At 35.9% G+C, this 23,401-nt stretch overlaps 1 protein-coding gene across 1 annotated transcript in view; it reads right to left on the reverse strand.

Moving 5' to 3' along the window:
- Window positions 1-23,401, reverse strand: part of GTPBP1 (GTP-binding protein 1) — a 39,805-nt gene that overhangs the window by 14,420 nt on the left and 1,984 nt on the right. The window contains exons 2-7 of the mRNA XM_069833204.1: window positions 9,903-10,258; window positions 8,839-8,950; window positions 8,555-8,735; window positions 3,914-4,092; window positions 3,675-3,838; window positions 2,534-2,772 (exon numbers count right to left, since the gene is read on the reverse strand). Coding sequence (XP_069689305.1) covers window positions 2,534-2,772; window positions 3,675-3,838; window positions 3,914-4,092; window positions 8,555-8,735; window positions 8,839-8,950; window positions 9,903-10,019 — 992 coding nt within the window. The 5' untranslated portion in view covers window positions 10,020-10,258. The remainder of the gene's footprint in view (window positions 1-2,533; window positions 2,773-3,674; window positions 3,839-3,913; window positions 4,093-8,554; window positions 8,736-8,838; window positions 8,951-9,902; window positions 10,259-23,401) is intronic.

Consider the following 23,401-nt stretch of genomic DNA (forward strand, 5'->3'; position numbering starts at 1 on the left):
AAAATGATAATCTCAACTTGTAAAACAAAATAGCAATGAATGAGGAAAACTTAACAAGCACCAAAATAGTGATCACTGGGCAAATAATAGAACATGTTGATATATTCACATACAGTAAAATCCCTCATAACCGGCACTTAAATAACACTCAATACCAAAACAACGACACTTTTGGCTAGGCCAAAAAAAAAAAATTGTTTAAAACTGCCACATTAGGAAGTTCCCACGAACTTTCGTTTTCAGTGAATATTCGAACCTAAAATTAGTATATTATTTGTGTTGTGTGATGTGTTTTAATAAAGAAAATCCACACAGCTTTTATGTTTAGTTATGTTCGGACTGTCAGTATTGCCACATTAGAAGTTCATACAAACTTCCATTTCCAGTGAATATTCGAACCTAAAATTAGTGTATTATTTGTGTTGTGTGATGTGTTTTATAGGCATCCAACAAGGAAAACTCAGTGCGCGGAAACTAGTGGGCGTGACTGTCTCGCACATATGACGTATGCTCCTGTTCCCAGCATGCTCTCACACCTACTGAAGGGGGTATAGCATGCACGGTGCTGGGAGTCCAAGCTGAGTTTTGCTTGTAAGATACCTATAATAAGCAAAATCCATACAGTTCTTATGTTTATTTTGTTATGTTTGGGGCGTCAGTGTATTGCCACATTAGGAAGTTTGCATGAACTTTAATTTTCAGTGAATATTCTAACCTAGAATTAGTGTATTATTTGTGTTGTGTGATGTGTTTTAATAAGGAAAACCCACACAGTTTTTATGTTTATTCAGTTATGAGCAAGTGATGGAGAAATACGCTTCACATGGATAAGTTTCAACATTTGGCACCATGAAATACGAACTTTTGTTGTTGTTGTTGTTGTTTTCTAATGCCAGGCGTTTGACAATAAAGTCATCTGACCTCTTGCACTCCAATATTTTTCAAAGATATTATCATGACTAGCCACTGAAGCACAGATTTTGAGGTGTTCCGAATCCATTTCTTGGTTTGAGTTGCACAATGGGCAGTTAGGGGACTGATATATTCCAATTCTATGCAGGTGTTTGGCCAAACAATCATGGCCTGTTGCCAATCTAAATGCAGCTACAGACGATTTTCGTGGTAAATCGGGAATTAACTGTGGATTTTGATGCAGAGAGTTCCATTTTTTCCCTTGGGATTGAGTTATCAAATTTTGTTTGTTGAAGTCTAAGTATGTAGATTTAATAAATCTCTTCACAGAGTAATACGTAGATTTAGTAACAGGTCTGTAAGTAGCAGTGCTGCCCTTCTTTGCTAAAGCATCCACCTTCTCGTTTCCCAGGATTCCACAATGGGATGGTATCCATTGGAATACAATTCTTTTATTGAGTGATATTAATTGAGAGAGCATTTTAGTTATTTCTGCTGTTTGAGATGAAGGTGTGTGTTTAGAGACGATTGATAGAATAGCTGCTTTGGAGTCTCTCAATATAACTGCATTCCTAAATTTATTGATGTGGCATAGAAGATTCCTGAGACATTATTTATTGCAATGATTTCACCATCAAAACTTGTTCTTCCATATCCAAGAGATCTATAAAGTGAGAAGAGACAGCACGTAACACCTGCACTGGCACCTGTTCTCTGGAGATCAAGGATCCGTCGGTGTATAAATGAAGCCAGTTTTGTGAAGGGTACCCAATATTAATTGTCTCTAAAGACAATTGTTTCAGCATTTCAGTGTTTACTTCTGATTTCAGTATTTCTTCTGTTAAATTTAGATTATATTCTATATTTAATAGAGTTAAAGGGTTTGGTTTAATTTGTAAGTTTTCTTTTAAATTCGGGATATATTTTTTTTTTGTATATACCAGTATTTATTCAATTATCCGGCAAAATCTCGTATCCGGAACTAGCCTGGTCCCTTTGATGCTGGCTAAGAGGGATTCTACTGTAATTCTGTAATACAATTTCAAGAATTAAAACACAAGATATGTATAAAGACTATCTCTGGACATAGTTCAAAATCCTAATTCTTCTTAATGATAATAAAATACACAATTTAAATTAAATAAATAAATAATATAATAATAATAATAATAATAATAATAATAATAATAATAATAATAATAATAATAATAATAATAATAATGCTTTATTTTTTTCTGGCAGAGTTAAGGCCGTGAGGCCTTCTCTTCCACTCAACCAGAGGATAAAAAAGAAATACATGATAATATGTTAGTACAACAGGAAGTTAAAGGTATACCTAAGACAAGATCTAAACAGAAGAAAATATAATGACATTACTTTTTAAAACCAGTTATTTAATGGAGCTGTTTCTACTGCATGGTTATCTAGGATTGGTGGAATTAGTGACAGCAGTCAGCGAGATAAGCCCAAGAATTCACCATGGAATTTATCGGACATTAGTCCTGTAGTTTGGAAAAACACTGGAAAAAGCTTAACCAGGTAATCAGTCCAAGTGGGATTCGAACCCCAGATGCAGCCATAGAGTAAGGGTCCAGAGAACTGTTGAGAACATCAACTTTACCTCTCTGAAACAAAATTTGTTGCACTGATGACAACATCATCACTGGTTTTAACCATCACAGGAACCTTCCTACAGCCTGGAGATTTCAGTATTCGTACTAAAAGTCTGAGTGTATCCTGAAGTACATTTGGCGGACACATGTCAATTTTTGTCACCACTACGAATACAGGTACACTCAATGCAAGAGCAAGTCCTAGGTGTTCCTTTGTCATGCCCACTATGCCTGCATTTGCTCCTACCTGTAAAAATAAATTAATGTCAGACATGAGCAATAATAATTGATAGCTCCAATTTGTTAACGACATACTGAAAATATACGTTTGGAGCAAACAATATTGATTTTGTATTACATTCTATCAACACACATTCGTCTTCAACGTATCAGAATACTGATTTATATTAATATAGCCTAAGCACCAGATAAAAATATAGTCAAACCTCATAATAAAGCTTCCTTTGGTTCAAAGCACTTGTTGGTGCAATAAAGAGGAGGCATTATAGTGGAGTCATCATCTTAAAATATGAATGTGTGTTAGAGATAGATGTCTGCATAAAAAGGGGTTCTCAGGAACTGTATGAATTGAAGTTCAATTTGAAACTAGTCATTTTTATATATCTGTCGTGACAAATGTTACTTACTAATTTCACAATCACATTCTATTTAAGTCTGAAAATGACTTCCTATATAAACTATTTAGATATCTGCGTCCCATACACCAACACCAGGACTTCAATTGCATTCACCATTTGAATAACAACCTAAATTCATCATTCACCACTATTTTCCCACTCACTCCTGATATCCTCATCGTCATCACATATTGTCATGAAATTGATTCAACAGTAATGAACAGCAAAAACTAGTGATGCACGCTAGTCATTATATCACTATAAATAAATGTCCCATTGTAACTGGAACCAGGATGATGCACGCCAGTGATCTTCAGAATAAACAAACCGAACCTTCATAACAATTTCATTTCAAAAAAGAATTTTAAAAAAAGTTTACTGTCTATGTCTGTAACTACGTATGTTGAAATCTGATCCTCAAACCCTACATCAGGGTTATTTCATTAAAATACTTTATTTCAATAGCGACATCTCTTGTAAACATCCTCTTAAACAATTATAATTCTCTTACCATAAGCATTCCAAAATCAGGCGCATGCCCAGTCATTCCAAAGACTGTTGTTTTCAGGTATCTCTCGTGACCAGCCAGATCAATGAATGTAATAACTTTGGATGATTTCTCGCAGATTTTCACCCAGTCAAGTGAGCCATGTTCTGGCTTATTTACCACATTTCCTAAAGAAAAAAAAAACTGTTACTTAGTTTGAATGAATGTAAAGACTTATTTTCTAATTTTGTAAAGATACTTACCAACACTATCAAATCCCAAAATATCATTCCCAACAGAACTGGTACGCCCTGACTCCATTTCATGTTTGTGGCGAAACAGCCTTTGTCTGGCATGTCCTCTTCCATTGTCCAACTCTCCATGTGTTAACACACCTAACAGAGTGGACTTACCAGCATCGACATTGCCCACAACAGCTACCCTGAAACATATTATAGAAACTCGAACTGTTGGTTAAAATTTTCACTGTACTAGGGATTACATAAACATAATAAGAAGTCAAGCAATACCAAACAGAACCAAGATAAATAATATAAAAGAAAATAATATTTCCTGTCTACTATGTTATAACTGGTTCAAAGTGTAGGACTACCAGAAGCCAAATGGCTGAAGTGTTGACATTCCACAGTACAGACGCACATTCAAATTCCAATGAGTCGTCATCATCCTAGTGCAATATACTAGATCCACCTTCACACGGTACACTGCAGACAGGTAATGACTAGAATCATATATTATTTTGGGAGAAAAATTTTCTCCGGTACTGGGGATCGAACCCAGGACTTTCAGCTCTACATGCTGACTGCTAACAGTACTGTATGTGACTGGTAACTCTGGCCGCCACAGAGGGGCCCAACCATCTCTGCGGGGATGGGAGAAGGAAGGAAGTTGTTGAGATTACAGTTTGGAGACGTCGCATAATATCTGTTCAGAATACATGTGCTGCAGTGCAATGAAGTTGACTTGTGACTCTGAGATTACGCAAATAGTGGTTATAGACCTACGTAACTATAAGCTGCAGTATCAGAGTGTTAGTGTACTTGTTACTGTGTACTATTGTAGTGAATACCTCAGAAAGTGACCTAACTAAAAACTCAGTGTCGAAGGTTTAGAATAATTGTTTCCTTTTGTACATTAAATGTCATTGGTCCCATATTCTAGGATAATATATTTGACGGTTAGTCTGAGTTTGAAACATTTCCAGTGAAATATCGTTTTGGTGTGACAGACATTTATGAAGACGAATGGAAAACAGACATACTATGGGAGACATTTTAAGGAGCATTCACATGTTTTGAAGAGTATTTCAGCTTTTGTACAGAAACTTTGAAAAGGGTTGTAAAGTAATTTAAATGATAATTCAAGCTGCCTCACAGCTCACAGACGGGCTGGGCTAGTCATAACTTATCGGAACTTGTATGTCCTAATTGTTGTTTACGATTCTTATGTCTTGAAGGGAACATGTCCCATGTCACATAACTCAATGCGTAAAGAATGCTTGCGCCCCAGGTATCTCCTCTTAATGACTGTTGCTTCCTATTTAAGCATTGGCTTGCCCGGACTTGTTGCTTACTTGTGAATTCTACGTTTCTGAAGAGAGTCCGTCGATCCTGGGACTGCAGCCCGGGATGCGACACTATAAGCTACAGTATTACTGTGTTAGTGTACTTGTTACTGTGAACTATAAGCTACAGTATTAGTGTATTAGTGTACTTGTTACTGTGTACTATTGTATAGTGTAGTGTAGTGAAATAGTGTAATGTAATGTGCTATGGCTTTACGAATACCACAGACCATTGTGCATAGCGAGGGGAGGGAAGTAATTGCGAATATAATAGAGAAATGTGACGAAGAGAAAACACGTAAACATTTATTATTGTCTTTGCCTAAATATACCGAAAGGGCCGCTATGTATGCTGGGGTATCATACTCTACAATAAAGAACATTAGGAAAGAAAATAAAGAAAGGAAGGAGACCAATGCAGACAACCGTCTGAAGTCACCTGGAAAGAAGAGAAGAGTGATTTCCCGTAATATCGTATCCGTTGATAACTTCGACAAGTGTGTGATTAGAAACGTCATACAAGACGTCATGTTACTGAGAAAAGGGTCCCAACTATTCCAAAGCTTCTTCCTATAGTAACAAGCAAAATCAATTTTCCTTGGGGGCAAGGCTTCTTTACACTGGATAATAAAATCAATGGGTTTTAAATGGAAGAGGTGTCAATCAAAGTGAAAAATTTTGATTGAGAGGCCAGACATAGTGGAATGGAGAGCAAAATATCTCGTAAAAATGAAGGCGTATCGCGAAGAAAGACGCCCTGTGTTTTATATAGATGAAACATGGGTGGACAGTAATTTAACATTTAGGAAATGTTGGCAAAGTAGTGACGTAATGGGCATCCAGACGAATTACAATTCCAATAACAGGCTCATAGTAGTGCATGTAGGTAGCAAACACGGGTTTCTTCCCAATGCTCAACTCATATACAAGCCTGGGTGCACAACAGGGGATTACCATGGACAAATGAACAGTCAAAATTTTGAGAAAAGGACAATGCAACAATTAATTCCGAATCTTCCTCCGCAATCTGTAATTGTATTAGACAATGCACCGTACCATTCCATCCAAATTGATAAACCACCGACTCCTTACCCTGTGAAACAGGACATGCTATCGTGGTTACACAAGAAAGGCGTAGAATGTAATGAGGGCATGCGAAAAACTGAGTTGTACGCTTTAATTCAGCCATTAAAGCCAAAAGAAAAAATTTTCAAGTTTAACAACATTGCAGCTGGTTATGGACACACTGTGCTTCGTCTGCCCCCATACATGTGTGACCTAAATCCGTTAGAACTTGATTGGTATAAAATGAAAAGATTCATTAGAGAGTGCAATGTTACGGCAGATTTGTCATTAGAAAAGTTACGTGCTACTACGACAGACGCTATACAAAATGTTACTGCAGAAGACTGGGATGGTTTTTGTCGGCATGTGGAAACGCTCGAGAAACAGTACTGGGAGAAAGATGCATTGTTCCAGATGCAATAGACAGCATAATAATCAACCTGGACACCGACAGTGACAATGAAGCTAGTTCAGATGTGTCCAGTTCCTCCTCCTCCCAGGAAGACTACAGCACGAGTACGGGTAAGATAAACGTTTTTTTCACATAGTAGCTTGCCTAGTGAGTCACTTGCTCCTCCCCCGTCGTTAACTTGTTTACTTCTCTTCCACGGACAAAGTTACCAGACACCAAAGTTACCTCGGCTGACAAATGCACTCATGTGTGATGATGTCTATGTATATCATAATGTCATAACATGGAGTAAGGCCAAAGGGAAAAGAAGGAGAGTTCAAGCCGGTCCTGTAGATGGATCTCCAGCACAGCTCAGTTGGTAAGAGCATTCAATGTGTAGAACTGAAGGTCCAGTATTCAATTCCCAGTGCCGGAGAGAATTTTTCTCCTAAAAGAATATATGGTATAGTAACAGTTAATTCTGTAGGAATAAAAAATATATATCTCACAGAAATGACTAGAATGCCAAATTAATCTGTGGTTTGGAAAAAGAGACATTTGGTTCAATAACGATCAATCAAGTACCCACCACTGAATAAAAGAAAAAAAGGTTCGGATATTTACAGTTAAAATAAGGATAGAAAATTCTAAGGTAGGACATCATCATCATCATCATCATACTAACAAGTATTGGGCCTAATGGCCTGTTGGGGTCTCAAGCCATCTTTTGAAAGGTCTTCCTAGTGTTCTCTTCCCCCTTGGACAGTAGGTAGAAATGCGAGTCCTTTCCATGCAGTGAACATGTTGCTGCCAGTTAGTTCTGTAACTATATGTAATCCAAAATAGAATATATTTCAAGCTCTTGAAGAACATCTTCGTTCCTCTTGCGTGTTGTCTAATCTAGTATAGCCAGCTGCTCTTCGCAGAAATTTCATCTTATTGGCTACTATTAGAGTTAAACAGCAATATACAGTAGAAAGACAACGGGTAAACATGGGCTGCTGTGAAATCAATCCAAACTAGTACTTTTTTAGTCCTCAATAGTCAGTACATTGGTAACAATTAATGGAGAAATATTATGCAATGATGACAGAAAATAAGGCAGTACTTGCTGAAAACATGTCCAATCAGGTTTTTTCCACCACAAATTTCACTTGGACTCGCCATTGTTTGAAGTCATATCTACGTGTTTACCTCACAATGTAAATATCGCAGTTTCAGATTGACCACATGTGAAGGAATTTTCGGACGAATTATTCCAAACTATTGCTTCCCTTGGGAGAGAGTGAAGCTAGAATTCCTATATCACATGGACCTTATGATTAATGTTGTAAATGAAATTATCAAAATGATCTTGATATTGTCCATCTACAGCTCCTACTGTTAGATGCAATGGTTCTGATGGCTGAATGTGATGGGTGGCCTCTAATAACCAAAAAGTAGGAATGATGTGTAAATTCCTCCCCTATTTTCAAACTGTGAACCTCATATTAGTGTGTTGTATATAGAGCTGTGTACCAATCAGATTTTTTACATTATTCTCACTCCTTATCACCTGGGGTTTCCACAATAATAGTTACAGTGTTGACGTCCATTACAGAGTGTTGAGAGTGGAATATTGGTAAATCTCAATATAGAATTTTGTCCTTATTCATTAAAAAATTGATCTTTTGTATACACTATGTCTACTACCTACAGTCAATGTCTTTACTCACTTATCTAAAAGAATTCACCTAAAAATCAATTGCCCTTAGTCGTGATTCAATTCATATCTGTATCTTAAGGCAAGGAGCAAGCTAAACTACCAAGGCTAATATTGTCAAATATTTAATTAATGTAAATAATTTACAGAAATTTAATTACCGAATCTCTAAGAAGTCTTGCTGGTCAACTCTACGCCTGACCAAATACTGTCCCGTAACACCTTCTTCCACTTTTCTCTGTCGCAGCAAAACGCAGTCTGCATCTAAAGTAGCAGCTAGAGATTGTAAAGTTGCCACTGATGCATCATATTCATCTTGTTTCAAACCACTCTCACTGCCATCTAAAAGAGTAACCAGTGTAATTTATATATTGAGGTAGTAAATTATTCAAACTAGGCTCTAATTTTTAGATATGGGCCTAAATATTACAAAGATTTGCTTTACCTTCACCAACACCAACATCAAAAATGGTTTCTCCCCTTCCATCTTCTAAACGCTCTTTCAGTCGCCTTTGTAGAAGATCAAATTGCTTTTCATTTGGACTTATCAGTGCCGTCTGTAAAAATAAGAAGGGCATTAATAAAAACATGTTAATAAAAAAAACAGGCTTCTTTAATGCAGTTAAAACATTAGTGTGCTAAATTTCACAACAATTTTAAAATCTCATATTTAATATATTAATATTAATAATTTAATATCATCTAATTTTCCATTAATGACTTAAATAAAACAGAGATTTGAAAATGGAAAGAGCAAAGCTGGCTTCTAACCTCTTTCTGATGTCAAAATTACGAAAGCAAGAACGACAATTCTGTACAAGAGTGCTAACAAAGGAAGATAAGTTTCCAGTGGAAAATGTTTGAATTCAATGCACTGATATTTGTATACACATGTTTAAGGTTCTGGAGAATTCTTCGACGGATTGTGGGATGAATTCATATGTTAACAATGTTGCAACGTAAAAATGGAGTGAATAAATTTCAAGAGTCATTCAGTTGCAAACATGTCGTCTCAGGATGTCAGATGAGGTTGTGTGAGTGTTTAGGCAAGTGAGGTTGTGTGAGTGTTTAGGTAAGAAGACTGAAGTAGTGAATTTTCAGTCCCAAATTAGCATCACCCCCAGTCATCATGTCATTGTAGGTAACTATAATTAGACTAGAAGCCAAGTAGATAAATAAATCATGCCTATCTTTGGTAGTGCTCTTGTACAGAAATACCACAAGAAATTTCTACCAGCTGTCACTAATGTGTTTTCATGACAAGTGTAGATGATACCTTTATCTTATTCATTATTATAAAATTATTCTGAGAAAGTTCGTAAGGAATGCAGTACATTTGTAAATAGTATGCATAATTACAGGGAAATACGAGTATAATAGGCCTACAACATATAACACAAGTCAACAATACGAGTAAATTGCCACTATTCTTTATAATGATCAGCAACTTCTGTATTGGATCACACATTTAGAATACACCCGATAAATAAGAAACTACAAATTCATTACCTTTGTCCTAATGGATGAATAATCTACTGCGGGTGGTATTGATGGATCTTGTGGTGTAGCAAACATGTTCGAAGCTGTTTCAGCTTTGGTTGGAGTTTGATCTACAACTGCCGCCATAATGTTTTTTAATCGTAAATTTAATGCACAGGAAACAGTCCAACTAAAGATCTTCAGTCATGTATTCGATACCCTATACTGAAGTCTAAAACAACTTGTATTTGGTATATTCTAGACATTCCTCTGAAGAATAAGAAACTTTAAATTTAAGATTATGTTCCAATATGCATGTTATATTGTAGTTAACATAGCCAACTTAGCACTTGCAAATTTTAATCTTCCAGTTTTTTTTGGCGAATCTGAAATAAAAAAAAATAGTATAATTATTGTTTGCATTTCGTTTAACGAATTTAAATGTGATTTTTTTCTCTATATTGAGGAGGGTCCCGAAGACTTGTACCGCAGCCTGAAACTTACATGCTTACCACTCCTGTTCTGTGATTTCAAGTCAGTTTAGTACAAAAGTACAGTGATCTCAAAATAATTGAAAAAAAAATATATATATATATATATTTACGTGCAAAATTTGCTTCTCCACTTGGTGTTAAATGTCACAAATTGTCTGTATACCTCTTAAAGTAAGTAAAACAGAATTAATTAGTTATGGTACAGGTTTTCACTCTGATACTTGAAATTTTAGTATAAGCTATACTAAAATGCAATACATTTGTGCTTGTGAATAAATATTATATATTAGCTACAGTGTAACTGAGCTGTTATAACTTAATGTACCGATAACAATAAGCGAATTTATGTATAATAAAATTATTAAACAGAGTAAAGGTTCACGAGAAAAAGGTGCTCATCAACATTTTCCATTTTTTTAAGAGAAGAAATGCTATTATCAGATCGTACATGGAAATGTTTGAAATGCATATTTTTCGAATACCGAGTTCTTGTTCCCGATTTGTTTAGCTCAAAATGAAAGTCCTTATCTTAAGTTACAGATGGTGTTAATATCGCAATTAAAGAAAAATGAAATGAGCCTCTTTTTCCCATGTAACTGTCGATTACTTACATATTATGTAGTGTTAAAGTTACATTTTTCTATTAACGTTTCTTATTTTACTCGCCTGTAGCTCACATTTTGACCCTCACATTAAGTGTTCAAGCAACTGACTAACAATCCATAAACATACGCAGACAACTGGTATTGCAACATCACTGCTTCACCAAGAAAATTGCACAATACTCTGCACACTGTTAAATCAGAAATAGTATTGCACATGTACAACATTAATTTCAACACTAGTTTGTCAAGTAGTATCTATCAATGGCGAAAAATTTACAAACGCATTGGTTGTTTGATCGTGTAAAATAATCAAGCAAGGGAATGATGAACATCAATAAATTGCGCTTTTCTGAATACAAAGGTATAGGCCTAATGTTTCATTGGTACATCATCTCTAATAAAATCTTCTTTGAATAAAACTATCTAATTTTTTTCATGAAATGTGTCTTACGGTTTGTAACAATAGTGTGACGAAATTATCGCTAAATATTACTTTACTGTGTAAGTAACTTATCCTTCGCCTTCCCCTTTACCAAATTTTGTGAAAATCCATGGTTTATTTCCGTACACTTCTGATCACTGATATCAGTAATAATAAATATTGAAAATCCCAAAATAATATACGCATGAAGCACCACCACCACATCATCATCATCAATAATAATAATAATAATAATAATAATAATAATAATAATAATTACCCCATTTATCTCCTGGCTTATTTGCCTCATGAGTGATGTTTTATTAGGTCACTTAAGAGATTCAAACTTGACTTCGGACGACTAAACAATAATAATAATAATAATAATAATAATAATAATAATAATAATAATAATAATAATAATAATAATAATAATAATAATAATCATTATTATTAGCCTATTATTATTATTATTATTATTATTATTATTATTATTATTATTATTATTATTATTATTATTATTATTATTATTTACATAGTCTACATTACTAACGTTAAACTAACGTTCACGCAAAGGAAGAACATGGCACAGGAACTTTTTTTCGGCGATTTCATATTGCCTTAAGATGGCCAAATCCTGGTTGGGTTGAGTTACCTGATTGAGGTTTTTCTAAAGTCGGCATATGACTTGAGTCGATCGCTGTAATGTAATGCTCACAGTGAGCAAATGTTACAAAGTGAGCATTCGCCTGCGCGACGAATGTTCACTTTGAATGCTCGGCTCAGAAGTGCTCCATATTTAATTTCCGTTTGAGATGTCGGATACAGAAGTAGTAAGCGCTGCTTTCATTCTTATGGGATGGTGTTATTTGTAAAAGAAGAAGAAGAGAAATCAGAAACGAAGGTGGCAAACGAATCTATAAGAGGTAGAAGTGTCATGATGCATCGAATTTTGAAATATTTTGAAAAATCAAGAAATCAATGGTCGATATAAAAATTCATTAGTATATCTTCTACAGATTTCGAGTACTTTCTTGATATAATTGACTCAAGAGTTGCAAAAGAAGACGTACGTTCAGTTTCGTAAAAATTTGTTATATAAAGAGAATTTATTAATTTTCCCTAAAATCACCTCATATAAAAGGGTAGTTCCTCTTACATAAATATAACGAGACTTTTGTACAGAAAAATATATTCTACCTTTAACTCCCGTGGAAAGTTTTATAAAAATCCGTTAGATAGAAGAGAAGTTATTAATTTTGTCTAAATGCGCCTCGTATAAAAGGAGTAGTTTCTCTTAACGTAATCAGGGTTTGTCCACAAAAAATATATGCTCCCTGTAACTCTTGCACAAAGTTTAATACAAACCTGTTATAAAGGAGAAATGTTATTAATTTTGTTCAGCTAGATTTGCGTTCTGATCACTGTGCGACTGTGTGATGGAAGCTCTGCTCGCTGACCTGCACTGGCTCATAATGCAACAATCAAACGGACTCTCGAAAAAAACCGACAACCGAGAGGAGCACTCATGCTCACAATGAGCGGCTCGGCTCGGCGCTCGTTTTTCTGCACTGACTAGCGAATGTTCGTGTTACATTACAATGCTCGGCTCAAGTCAGTCGCCGGCTAAAGAGATTTTCCCTCAACGCCTTAAGAGCAAATGCTGGGTTAACTTTCGGGGCCAAACACTGGGCTCAATTCGCCGTCATTATCGCGTTCATCTTTATCCATCCTGCTTACTTCCATACTCTTGTCATCCTAAATGGAACGAACAGAATCCGATCTAATGGGTGCCCCAGCCTCAGAACAGAATTCTTCGTAATAGCCAAAAAGTAGGCAGAGGCACAAACGGCTAGACGCCAATATGAGCAGCGTTAGGAGAAAAAAATACAGTATTATGTACGAATTACTAGGCCCTATGAAATTCAAGATCACTTAGCTAGCCGTATCGGCTATACACCAACGATAATCAAAGAAAGAAAATAAATCTAATCTAATCTAATCTAACGCAGTGGAAAGGAGGTATAAAAAGCTTTACACAGATAAATAACTATGTAAATTTAAGTTTCGTGGTCAGACTTTTTGCAGGGCAAACTAGTGTTCGATATTGCAGCTAAAATATAATAAAATAGGCCTATACGTCACTACTAGAAGTGTGCATAAAGTAGCACGAAAATTGCCAAAAAAAGTGTCAGGAAGACTTACAGGTCAACTTTTTGAAGAGATACTATATAACCATCTTATCAGTCATTGAAAATGTTGCGGAAATTGTAAAATGAACACTGTGGCCGAGTGGCTTCTATGCTCGCCATTAGATCCGAAGTTCGCAAGTTCGAACCTTGCTACCAACATATATGTTTTATTTTTTTGGTGCAAAACAATATCACCATTTTTTTTTATTTTCGAAAGTAAAATCGAAAATCTTGGTTGCATATTTACAGTATTTAAAAAAATCATGCATGAGATGGCTTTAAGCAATAATTAATTATCATTCCTCATTTTCGCCTATCATAATGATCCTTCCTCGCCTGCACCAAAAGTGAATTCCACTGGTCATTATTTTCGTCTCTGATAATCTGAAATTGTGGAATCCATTCTAAAATACCTCCATCTCAGAATGTATTTCTTAATACTGTCGGACTAGTTGAGTACAACTGTGTAGTTCAGACTGTTTCTGTGTCTAGTATGGATTGTAATCAGGAGTAATCTCTTCCAGTTATTAGAAGCTAAGAGAATATTATTTTAAACTGTAAAATAAAAAATTCTTATAGCCTACTATACCAGTATTTAAAATACAGTGCGAAGTTTCTTTGCGTATTTGCACCATGTCATAAATGTAGAAATATCCAATGTTTTGGAGTTACATATCTGCTTCATCATGAGGGAAGGTAGGTAAGAGGACAATTATGTTGAAGCTATCAAGAGCTATTTTCCAGGACACCACACTAAACACAGTATTATTTAAAACGTTATACAAAATATCCCAATCGAGAGACCTGCGAAGTAATGTCTTAGATTCCTTTAGAGCCATGACGTGAAAATTGGAATGTTATCGGTAAGTGTAAAACGATGGGGATGTTGTTTCACAAGTAAGCAATAAATTCTGTTAGGAATATTAATAACATACGACTGATACCATTCTCAGTCAGCTCTTGTTGTTTAGTCAACTGTCTGAAGATAGGTTTGAACCTCGTCAGTGTGATCAATAAGGCATCACTCATGAGACAACTAAGCCAGGAAATGGGGAATAAGCCAGGAATAATGGGGTAGAGTGGCCAGTTTCTTTCCGTATGTGATTATCATCATCATCATCCTTCACGAATTAGGCCTCTGTAGACCTGTTTCGGCCCCATCTAGCAGTCTTCTTAAAGGTCTTCCTGGTCGACGATGTCCTCTAGGTTTATATTGCATCATAATTTTTGGGATTCTTGAATTTTCCATTCTTCTTACATGATCTAGCCAATTGAATTTGTATCTGCTGAGTATGTGATTATTTCATGCAAAACTACGCAAACTCGCGCATTGAAAATTCATCAATGATCTGTACTATCAAGATTGTGTGATTAAACAGGGATTATAGCCTCGATTCCAACAGATCACCCACTGGGCCAGGAATAATGTTCGTAAAAAATAAACATTAAAAATAAAAAATAAATAGAATTGGAAAAAAGTAACACAAAATGATGATGATTTACTTCAATTCAGCACTGACGACTTTTCATTTGTAACTTTTGCATTGCATAAAGTGACAAATTACGTAATGCACACAGTACGTCTCCAAACATTTTCTGTTTGCGAAATTATGATTAACATAGGGCCATTCCATGCAAGGTCTCGGAGTGTGGAAAGGTAACATATCCAATGTTATATATATATATATATATATATATATATATATATATATATATATATATAATTATAGTCTATTTAATGATGTTCGCAACTACAGAGGTTATATCAGCATCGCCAGTGTGCCGGAATTTTGTCCCGCAGGATTTCTTTAACATGCCAGTAAATCTACTGACGAATTTAAACACACTTAAATGCCATCGACCTGGGCCAGGATCGAACCCGCAACCTCGAGCACAGAAGGCCAGCGCTATACCGACTATGCTACCCAGACCGACTTTATATACAGTAGCGCTCATAAGTATTTTGTAGAAAGCATATTATGTCACAATTACATAAATATAGGCTAAGTATTGAATTGAAAAAAATGCCAGTGAATAATTGAAAAGTACGTATTTCTAATCCATTTAGTACGAAAATACATTTAGTTTAAACGAGTTATCTTGCGTAAAAATAATTGAAAATTCTTCTGGATCAAAAGTAATTTGTAAGTTCAAGTTCAAGTAAGTACTAATAAAATAAAAATATTCTGAACTCTGAGAAAAAAAATCAGTATTTCGTTGCACAGCAGCACATCTGTTTGGCATTGAATCCACAAGATTTTGCAATCGCTCGAGTGGAAGTTGTGACCATTCTTCAAATAAGGCAGCAAAGAACTGATCCTTGAGTAACTTCTACGACGAACACGTCGATCCAATTCATCCCAGACATGTTCAATAGGATTAAGATCCGGACTCTGGCTTGGCCAATCCAAAAGTTTGAATTTTTATCTGCAAAGAGTTTTTTTTAAACGGTCGGAAATGTGTTTTGGATCATTGTCCTGCTGAAAAATCCAATACGTGGTATAGTCTTCCTCCCATGTGGAACCATATTCTTTTCTAAAAATATCACTATGCATGAAACAATCCATATTCCCTTCTATTTGGACTAGAGGACCAACTCTACTTCCAGAAAAACATCCCCACACAATGATGCTACCACCACTATGCTTAATGGTCAGTACCTGGTATTTTTTGTTGTCTCTTTGGTTTTTTGGTCGACATACATATTGCATATCAGAAGAAAATAAACTAAATTTACTCTCATCACTTCATAACACCTTATAACAGTCTAGTGTTCCATGTTTGATACATTTTTGCAAACTCTAACCTGGCCTTCTTATTTTTTTAATTTGAGTGGTTTTCATGATGATCGTCTACCATTTATATCACCAGCTACTAGGCGATGTTTCACAGTAGAGACATGTAGGTTCAGTCCATGGTGCTGCTCTAGATCATCCCTAATTTGTCGAACCGATTTTCGTGGATTAGCAACCGACTGCTTACAAATTATTCTGTCCTCCCTCACTGTTGTTTTTCAAGGATGACCAGACCTTAGCTTATTGTCTACTGACCCTTCTTGTTTTTGCCGTCGACTCCACACACTTATGAGTTGTTGTGATATACCAAAATCTTTAGCAACTCTAGACTGCAATTTTCTCTTCTTCAAAGCATTTAAAACAGTTTGTCTCACATCCACAGAGTATTTCTTTTGTTTTGGCTTGCTTGCTATGGTCTGTACAAATAAACAAGTACTGTCTAAATACTTAAACACCAATATTTAATGCATACCACTGCCACCAAATCAAATCACAAAATGTTTCTGAGCTATTGGAATATACATTAGGGTGTATCGAAATCGGTGGTTTAAATTTTTTTTTTTAAGAAATTAAAAAAAGTGGGAGTCTAAAAAGTTGTCTTATGGGTTAATTATTGTCTCTACCAAATTTGGATGTCATACGAAGATTTCTAGCCGAGGTGCATTAGCTTCAAAGTTTAAGAATTTTATCTAAATATATATTTAAATAATTTCGCACCTCTTTGCTTACTGTAGATTGTAATAATCATATTTTTTATATTTTCTGTTACTTTAGAAATTTTAATATTATTAAGTTTAGGCCAGGGATCTGTTCCACTTTGCAGTGAGATGTATTTTTATTTATAATTAGCTTACTTTTTAACATTCCATTTTGAAACTTTTGATAATTTAAAGAAACGATTCAATATAATTTTACAGAAAATGTCAATACAAACAAAAGGTCAGATTTCATGTAAATTTATTTTTAAAGTATGTATGATTCATTTTCTCACACTATAAATTAGATATCAAATGTTTTCCTTTTTAGCGTATTTATAAGTCTCCCTTTTTTTTACTAACACACAAAAAATATAGGGTAGTTGCGATTGTGCATGTGATCAGCAGAAAATATTTATTATAAACATGTATGCGAGAACCTTCATATTTCAATGAAAGTTGTAGGTTATATGCGGATTATATTAACTGTGCTTTATACTGTATATACAAGGGCGATTCAAAAAGTAAGGCAACAAGAGTTCTTACGGGTGACATATTCCCCTCTTGTCCGAATTTTCCGCTAGGGCCACAGCAACAGACCACAGCTTTATCACGCAGCCATTAGCAGCATATGTTGCGTCAGACCCCTTGCAGTATCAGTTGTAAGATGGCTGTGCGCATGGAAACATGGCCAAACGTGTAAGTACATAGTACATAGTGTGATCTCGTTTTTGCATCTGAAGACACCTCACAAGCAGAAATTCATCGTCAACTTGTTAAGATGTATGGTGTGAATGTCATGTCAAGGAAACAGATGTGGGTTTGGTGCACTGAGTTCGAAAATGGCAGGATAGATTTGCAAGGTGACCAACGATGCGGCCAGCTAAACACGTCCAACACAGATGACAATGTGCGCCGTATTGAAGATCTGATTCAGAACAATCATTGCATTCAACTTAGCGATATTGCTGAGGTAATCGACATCTCAGTGGGCAGTGTGCATACTGTAGTTTATGAGCAGCTGGGATATGGAAAGATGTGTTCACAGTGGGTGCCAAGGCAACTCAAGAAGATCACAAAGCCACTTGGATGGGAATGTCTCTCTCATATGTACACTTTATATGGTTTCATAAGGAAAGAGTGCTGTTCCTGCACCATATCGTTACAGGAGGTGAAATGTGGATGCATCATGGGACATCAGAGATGAAGCAAGAAACACACATCATTTTTTCCACCTCGGGAGAAATTCCAAGCAGTGCTCCATTTGCAAAGAAAGTTATGGCGATGGTCTTCTGGGACCACAAGGGCGTACTTCTGGTTGATTTCCTCACCAGGAGAGTGACAGTGAATGCTGCCAGTTATCACACACTGGAGCGTTTGCGGAAGGCAATTCGCAGAAAACGACCTGGACTTCTCTCAACAGGCATCACGTTGCTGCACGACAACACCAGACCATACTCAGCCAACAGCATACGTAAATTGTTACGGCGCTTCTGGTGAGGTTCTGGACTTTCTCCCTACAGTCCCAACCTGGAACCCAGTGATTTCCATCTCTTCGGACTGTTGAAGAAACAACTGGATGGTAAGCAATTCAACACTGATACAGCCGTTCAGCAAGCCACCATGATGTGGCTTCAGGGACTTGACGCATATTTCTTCTATGTTGACATCAATGTTTTGGTCTACTGTTGGAACAAGTGTTTGGACAAGCATGGTGACTATATAATGGATACCAGTGTCCTATTACTGTGTATCAGTATATCTCCATGAGAGCTCTTGTAACTTACTTTTTTAAGCACCCTTGATATCAAGAGTTAGGCCTAGATATGTAAATATTAACATAATAATACGGTAATAATAAATGAATTAATTACTATCTACGGAATTACGATTCCAATTAATTTTTTTATGTCTTTAAGTTCTGTACACGAAATAATTTATATAAGACACAAGGTATTTTTTAGATCAGCGGTTCCCAAAGTGTGCTCTGCGGAACGATTCTCAGGGACTCCGTCCACGGAAGTTATGAAGATGACAAAAATTGGTAATTCCATCTAGTCGCTAGCGGGGAAAATGGAAACTACTTCCATCAAGCGAAAAATACTTTCTGAGAAAGTAATTTGCATTCTTCTTGCTACATGGAAGCATTAATATTAGATCTACTCGTCACTGGAACTATCTCGCACTGGAACTATCTCGATCTTTCTTGCTTGCCAAGTACTCGATGATTCTCGAAATTTATTTTATTTTTTATAAGATACTGGGCAGGCAGCGTTTGTTATTCGTTGTACGTGGAATCTACAATCTACTGACTGTTACATTATCTCAAAAAATATATATACTGTATACCTGCATGTTAATTTAATAGCAGATGTGTTAGCTAAACTTTCGTTGAACAGGAACTGTGGCTTAAGACGGGCTCCCTAAGACCTAAGAGTCATTAGCCATCAACCAGTGCTCAGTCAAAGGGAGATAACAACAGCTATAACCTTACTTTCAAAGAAGATAGTGCGAATTCCTGGGAATTGAGTTCGGAATATGTTGAACATAATTCTGTCTCAGAGTTTACGATGCCTAGTGTAGAGGTATTGAAACTAACAAACGAAAATATTGTGATTTATATTTAATGATAAAACACACATGTTAGGTCAATAATACAGTGATCATTGATTTTATGAAATACATTAAAGGTGATATGTTACAGTTGTATGAAGACTACTTATTAGTGTTCATACAGCTATAACATATCACCTTTAATGTATTTCATTGTGATTTATATTTGGTCATGGGATTCAGTGAGTTTGCTGATGAACGTCCACAGTGTGTGATATGTAACAAAGTTTTATCCCAATAGTTCTATGTTCCCTGCCAAGCTTAGACGGCATTTCTCAATTCAAAAATTGACAAATAAAACTGCAGACTAGTTCGAAAGAAAAAGTGACGAACTCCATGCAGTTCAGACAAAATTTACCTCGTATAAAAACAAACAACGAGAAAGCACTGAAAACGTCGTCATGACCAGACTCTTGGGGGTAAACCTCACCTTTGCTGAAACTCTTATGAAACCACTATTAGTGAAGGTAGTGAAGTGCATGGTGGACAAGAAAACTGCAAACTTGATTTCCAGTGTGTCTTTATCAAATAACACTGCATAATCGGATCCAGAATCTATGAAAAGACATAAAAAAGTCATGATTTCCCATATCAGTTAAACGAAATTTTCGTTACAACTTGATAAATCCACAGTCTTTGCCGGATTAGCTATGTTAATGATGTTTGTGCGATATTAATTTTCAGGTTCTTTCATGAAATATTTTGTTCTGTAGCCACTGCCATTCTCTACAAGCGGTACTGAAATTTTTTCTTCTTCATTGAAAATTCGATACCGTGGGACAATTGCATTGACGTGTGCACAGATGGCGCAAAGGCCATGGTAGGTCCTGTTGCTGGTGTGTTACAAGGATCAAGAAAGTTTAAAAAACTGCACAAGTAGTCACTGTGTACTACACCGACCCACCCTCGCAACGAAAAAATGCCAGCGTTATTAAAGCAGGTACTAGACAACGCCGTCAAAATTATCAACTTTGTTAAGGCACGACCTTCACTGTGTAGGCTACTTAAAACCCTGTGTGAAGATATGGGTAGTGTACACAAGTCATTGTTAGTAATATTACACACAGAAGTGCGATGGTTGTCGCGCGGTAAAGCGTTGTCCTGATTACATGAACTTCGAACGGAAGTTTCTTCACTTTTGAAATACCAGAACAGTTTGCTTGCAGATTATTTGAATGATCAGGAATGGTTGTACAAATTATGTTATTTGGCAGGCATTTTTCAAAAATGAATTCAGCACATACATACAAGGTAAACAGAAGACTATATTCGATGCTGATGACGAAATTGTCGCACTGAAGAAAAAGATAGTGTTCTACATAGAAAGCGTTGACAATAAGGATCTTAAGTTTCTAATTGACTTCAAACCTTATAAAAGAAAATAACATAACAATGAATGTCTCATTCATATCAATGATGAAAGAACACCTTGACAATTTGCTTCAAAATATAAATTCATACTTTCCAAGGGACACTAAGGAATCGATTCTAAAGAAATATGAGTGGATTGTAGATCCATTTCCAGTGATGTCAAAACCAGCAGCCCTCACTGCTTCAGATATGAGGTCCTTATAGACATGGTTTCGAACAGCCACTGTCAGGCATAAAAAAAGCAAACCATTTCCCAAATTTTGGGCTAAGTTAGGGGAAAATCTTTTGATATTATGTTCAAAAGCTAAATTTCTCTCACTGCCCTTTGGTACTGTGTACCTCAGTGAAACGACCTTTTCGAGGTACACGGCTACAAAAACAAAATATCGAACTTGTTTGGACACAGAAGACGATATACGTCTTCAACTGACTTCTATGACACCGGACATTGACAAACTCTGTTGGAAGAAACAGGCACATTCTTCACATTAACTTCAGGTGTACATGTAACATTGTAACATTTTTTTAAATATCGTAACTACGGTACTTGTTAATATCATTTTGTAGACTCTCACTTGAAATTTTAAAGTGATACGCCACTGATCCTACTTCCTGTTAGAGCTGATTGATGCAATCAAGTTCTAGTGAAAGTTCACATGTGGTTGAGTTATAAATATATTTGTCTCGAAAATTTTCGTGCACTAGTTTCCGAAATAAATGACACGGTTGGTCCGAATCACCCATTGCATTTTCGTGCGTTTTCTCATTGAAAGAGTAGAAATTAATAAAAACGTTTCCTATGAAAGTTGTTTGTTTTGAAGAGCTCTATCAAATGGTACCCTATTTGACCCCGATTCTCATTTGAAATTTTAAAGTGATACGCCACTGACCCTACTTTCTGTTAGAGCTGATTGATGAAATCAAGCTCAAGTGAAAGTTCACATGTGGTTTAGTAGTAAATATTTTTGTCTCGAAAATTTTCATGCACTAGTTTCCGAAATAAATTACTGTTACGGGTGGTCTGAATCACCCTATATACACGTATACTTCCATTGATGTATCGTGTGAAATATGCTTCATAGAACATAGACAGATAAACTAAAAAGTAAACATTTCTTGGGGCTCCAGGAGAAATTTTTGCTTCAAAAAGGGCTCCGTGGCTGAAAAAGTTTGGGAACCGCTGTTTTAGATAATCCTGAAATTACGCACGAAAATTTGTGCTGACCACCTTTTGTCAGTTCAGCATTGAAGAATGAAACTGTCCAACATTTATCACAATTAAAAGGATACTATTTAGTGCCCCCTGAAACTTGAATGATACTGATAGATTTACACATGCATGGATTTATTGGCGCCAATAGCTATTGACACGCAAGTAAAAACAACTTTTATGTGTAAACCTTTACTGGCGTGCAAGTTTAGACACTGCATGCAATGTTTGGAAAAGTTTATGGCATTCTAACTATTCAGAGTGCCAGTGGCAAAGCATGCGCAAGTGGACATTTCTGTTGCACATGTAAACATGTAGTTTCTCATCGGCTCGCCAGTATTCTACAGCACATAATCCGCTGATGCCTTTGCATCAAGTTTTATAAATTTGATTTATAAGAACGAGTAAGTGGAATTCTCAGATAATCATAAAATTTCTTGACATATATGAAAAACACCAGTGTTTGTGGAATGTGAATAAAAAAACAGAGATGCTAGAGTAGAGGCTTACGAAAACATGTCAAGGGCGACGAAAACTGATGAATTTTGAATTGCCGAGGTGAAAGCAAAAATACAATTCTTATGAGATGCGTAAACTCTAGACATAAGGAAACTAACAAGCATGAAATCTGATGCTAGGACAGATGATATCAACAAACCTAGAGTAACATGGTTTCCAGTTGCTAATAGGATTTTGCACCAAGTGATGCAAATGAGAGAAAGACAGTGTTCAGAAACTCATTGTATAAAAACATTACAATCTTAATTTATATACAATTTAAGACTGGAAATTCAAAAGGGGCTAAGTGCCATACACTGAAAAAATGAGATTTTTTATGTGTGCACGTGCTATTTACCTACGCAAATGTTAGACTCATTCATTTATTAATAGTTTTCTATCTTAAGGGCAGGTCTTTCACTGCAAACCCAGCAATCTCCAGTCTTCCCTATTATCCGCCTTCCTCTTAATCTCTGCTTATGATCCATATATCTCAATGATGTCTATCACCTAATATCTTCTTCTGTCCCGAACTCTTCTCCCGTTCATCATTCCTTCCAGTACATCCTTCAGTACGCAGTTTCTTCTTCTTAGCCAGTGACAAAACAAATTCTTTTTCTCTTCCTGATCAGTTT

This window comes from Periplaneta americana, chromosome 8 (genome assembly GCF_040183065.1).
Source record: "Periplaneta americana isolate PAMFEO1 chromosome 8, P.americana_PAMFEO1_priV1, whole genome shotgun sequence".
Classification (NCBI taxonomy): Eukaryota; Metazoa; Arthropoda; class Insecta; order Blattodea; family Blattidae; genus Periplaneta; species Periplaneta americana.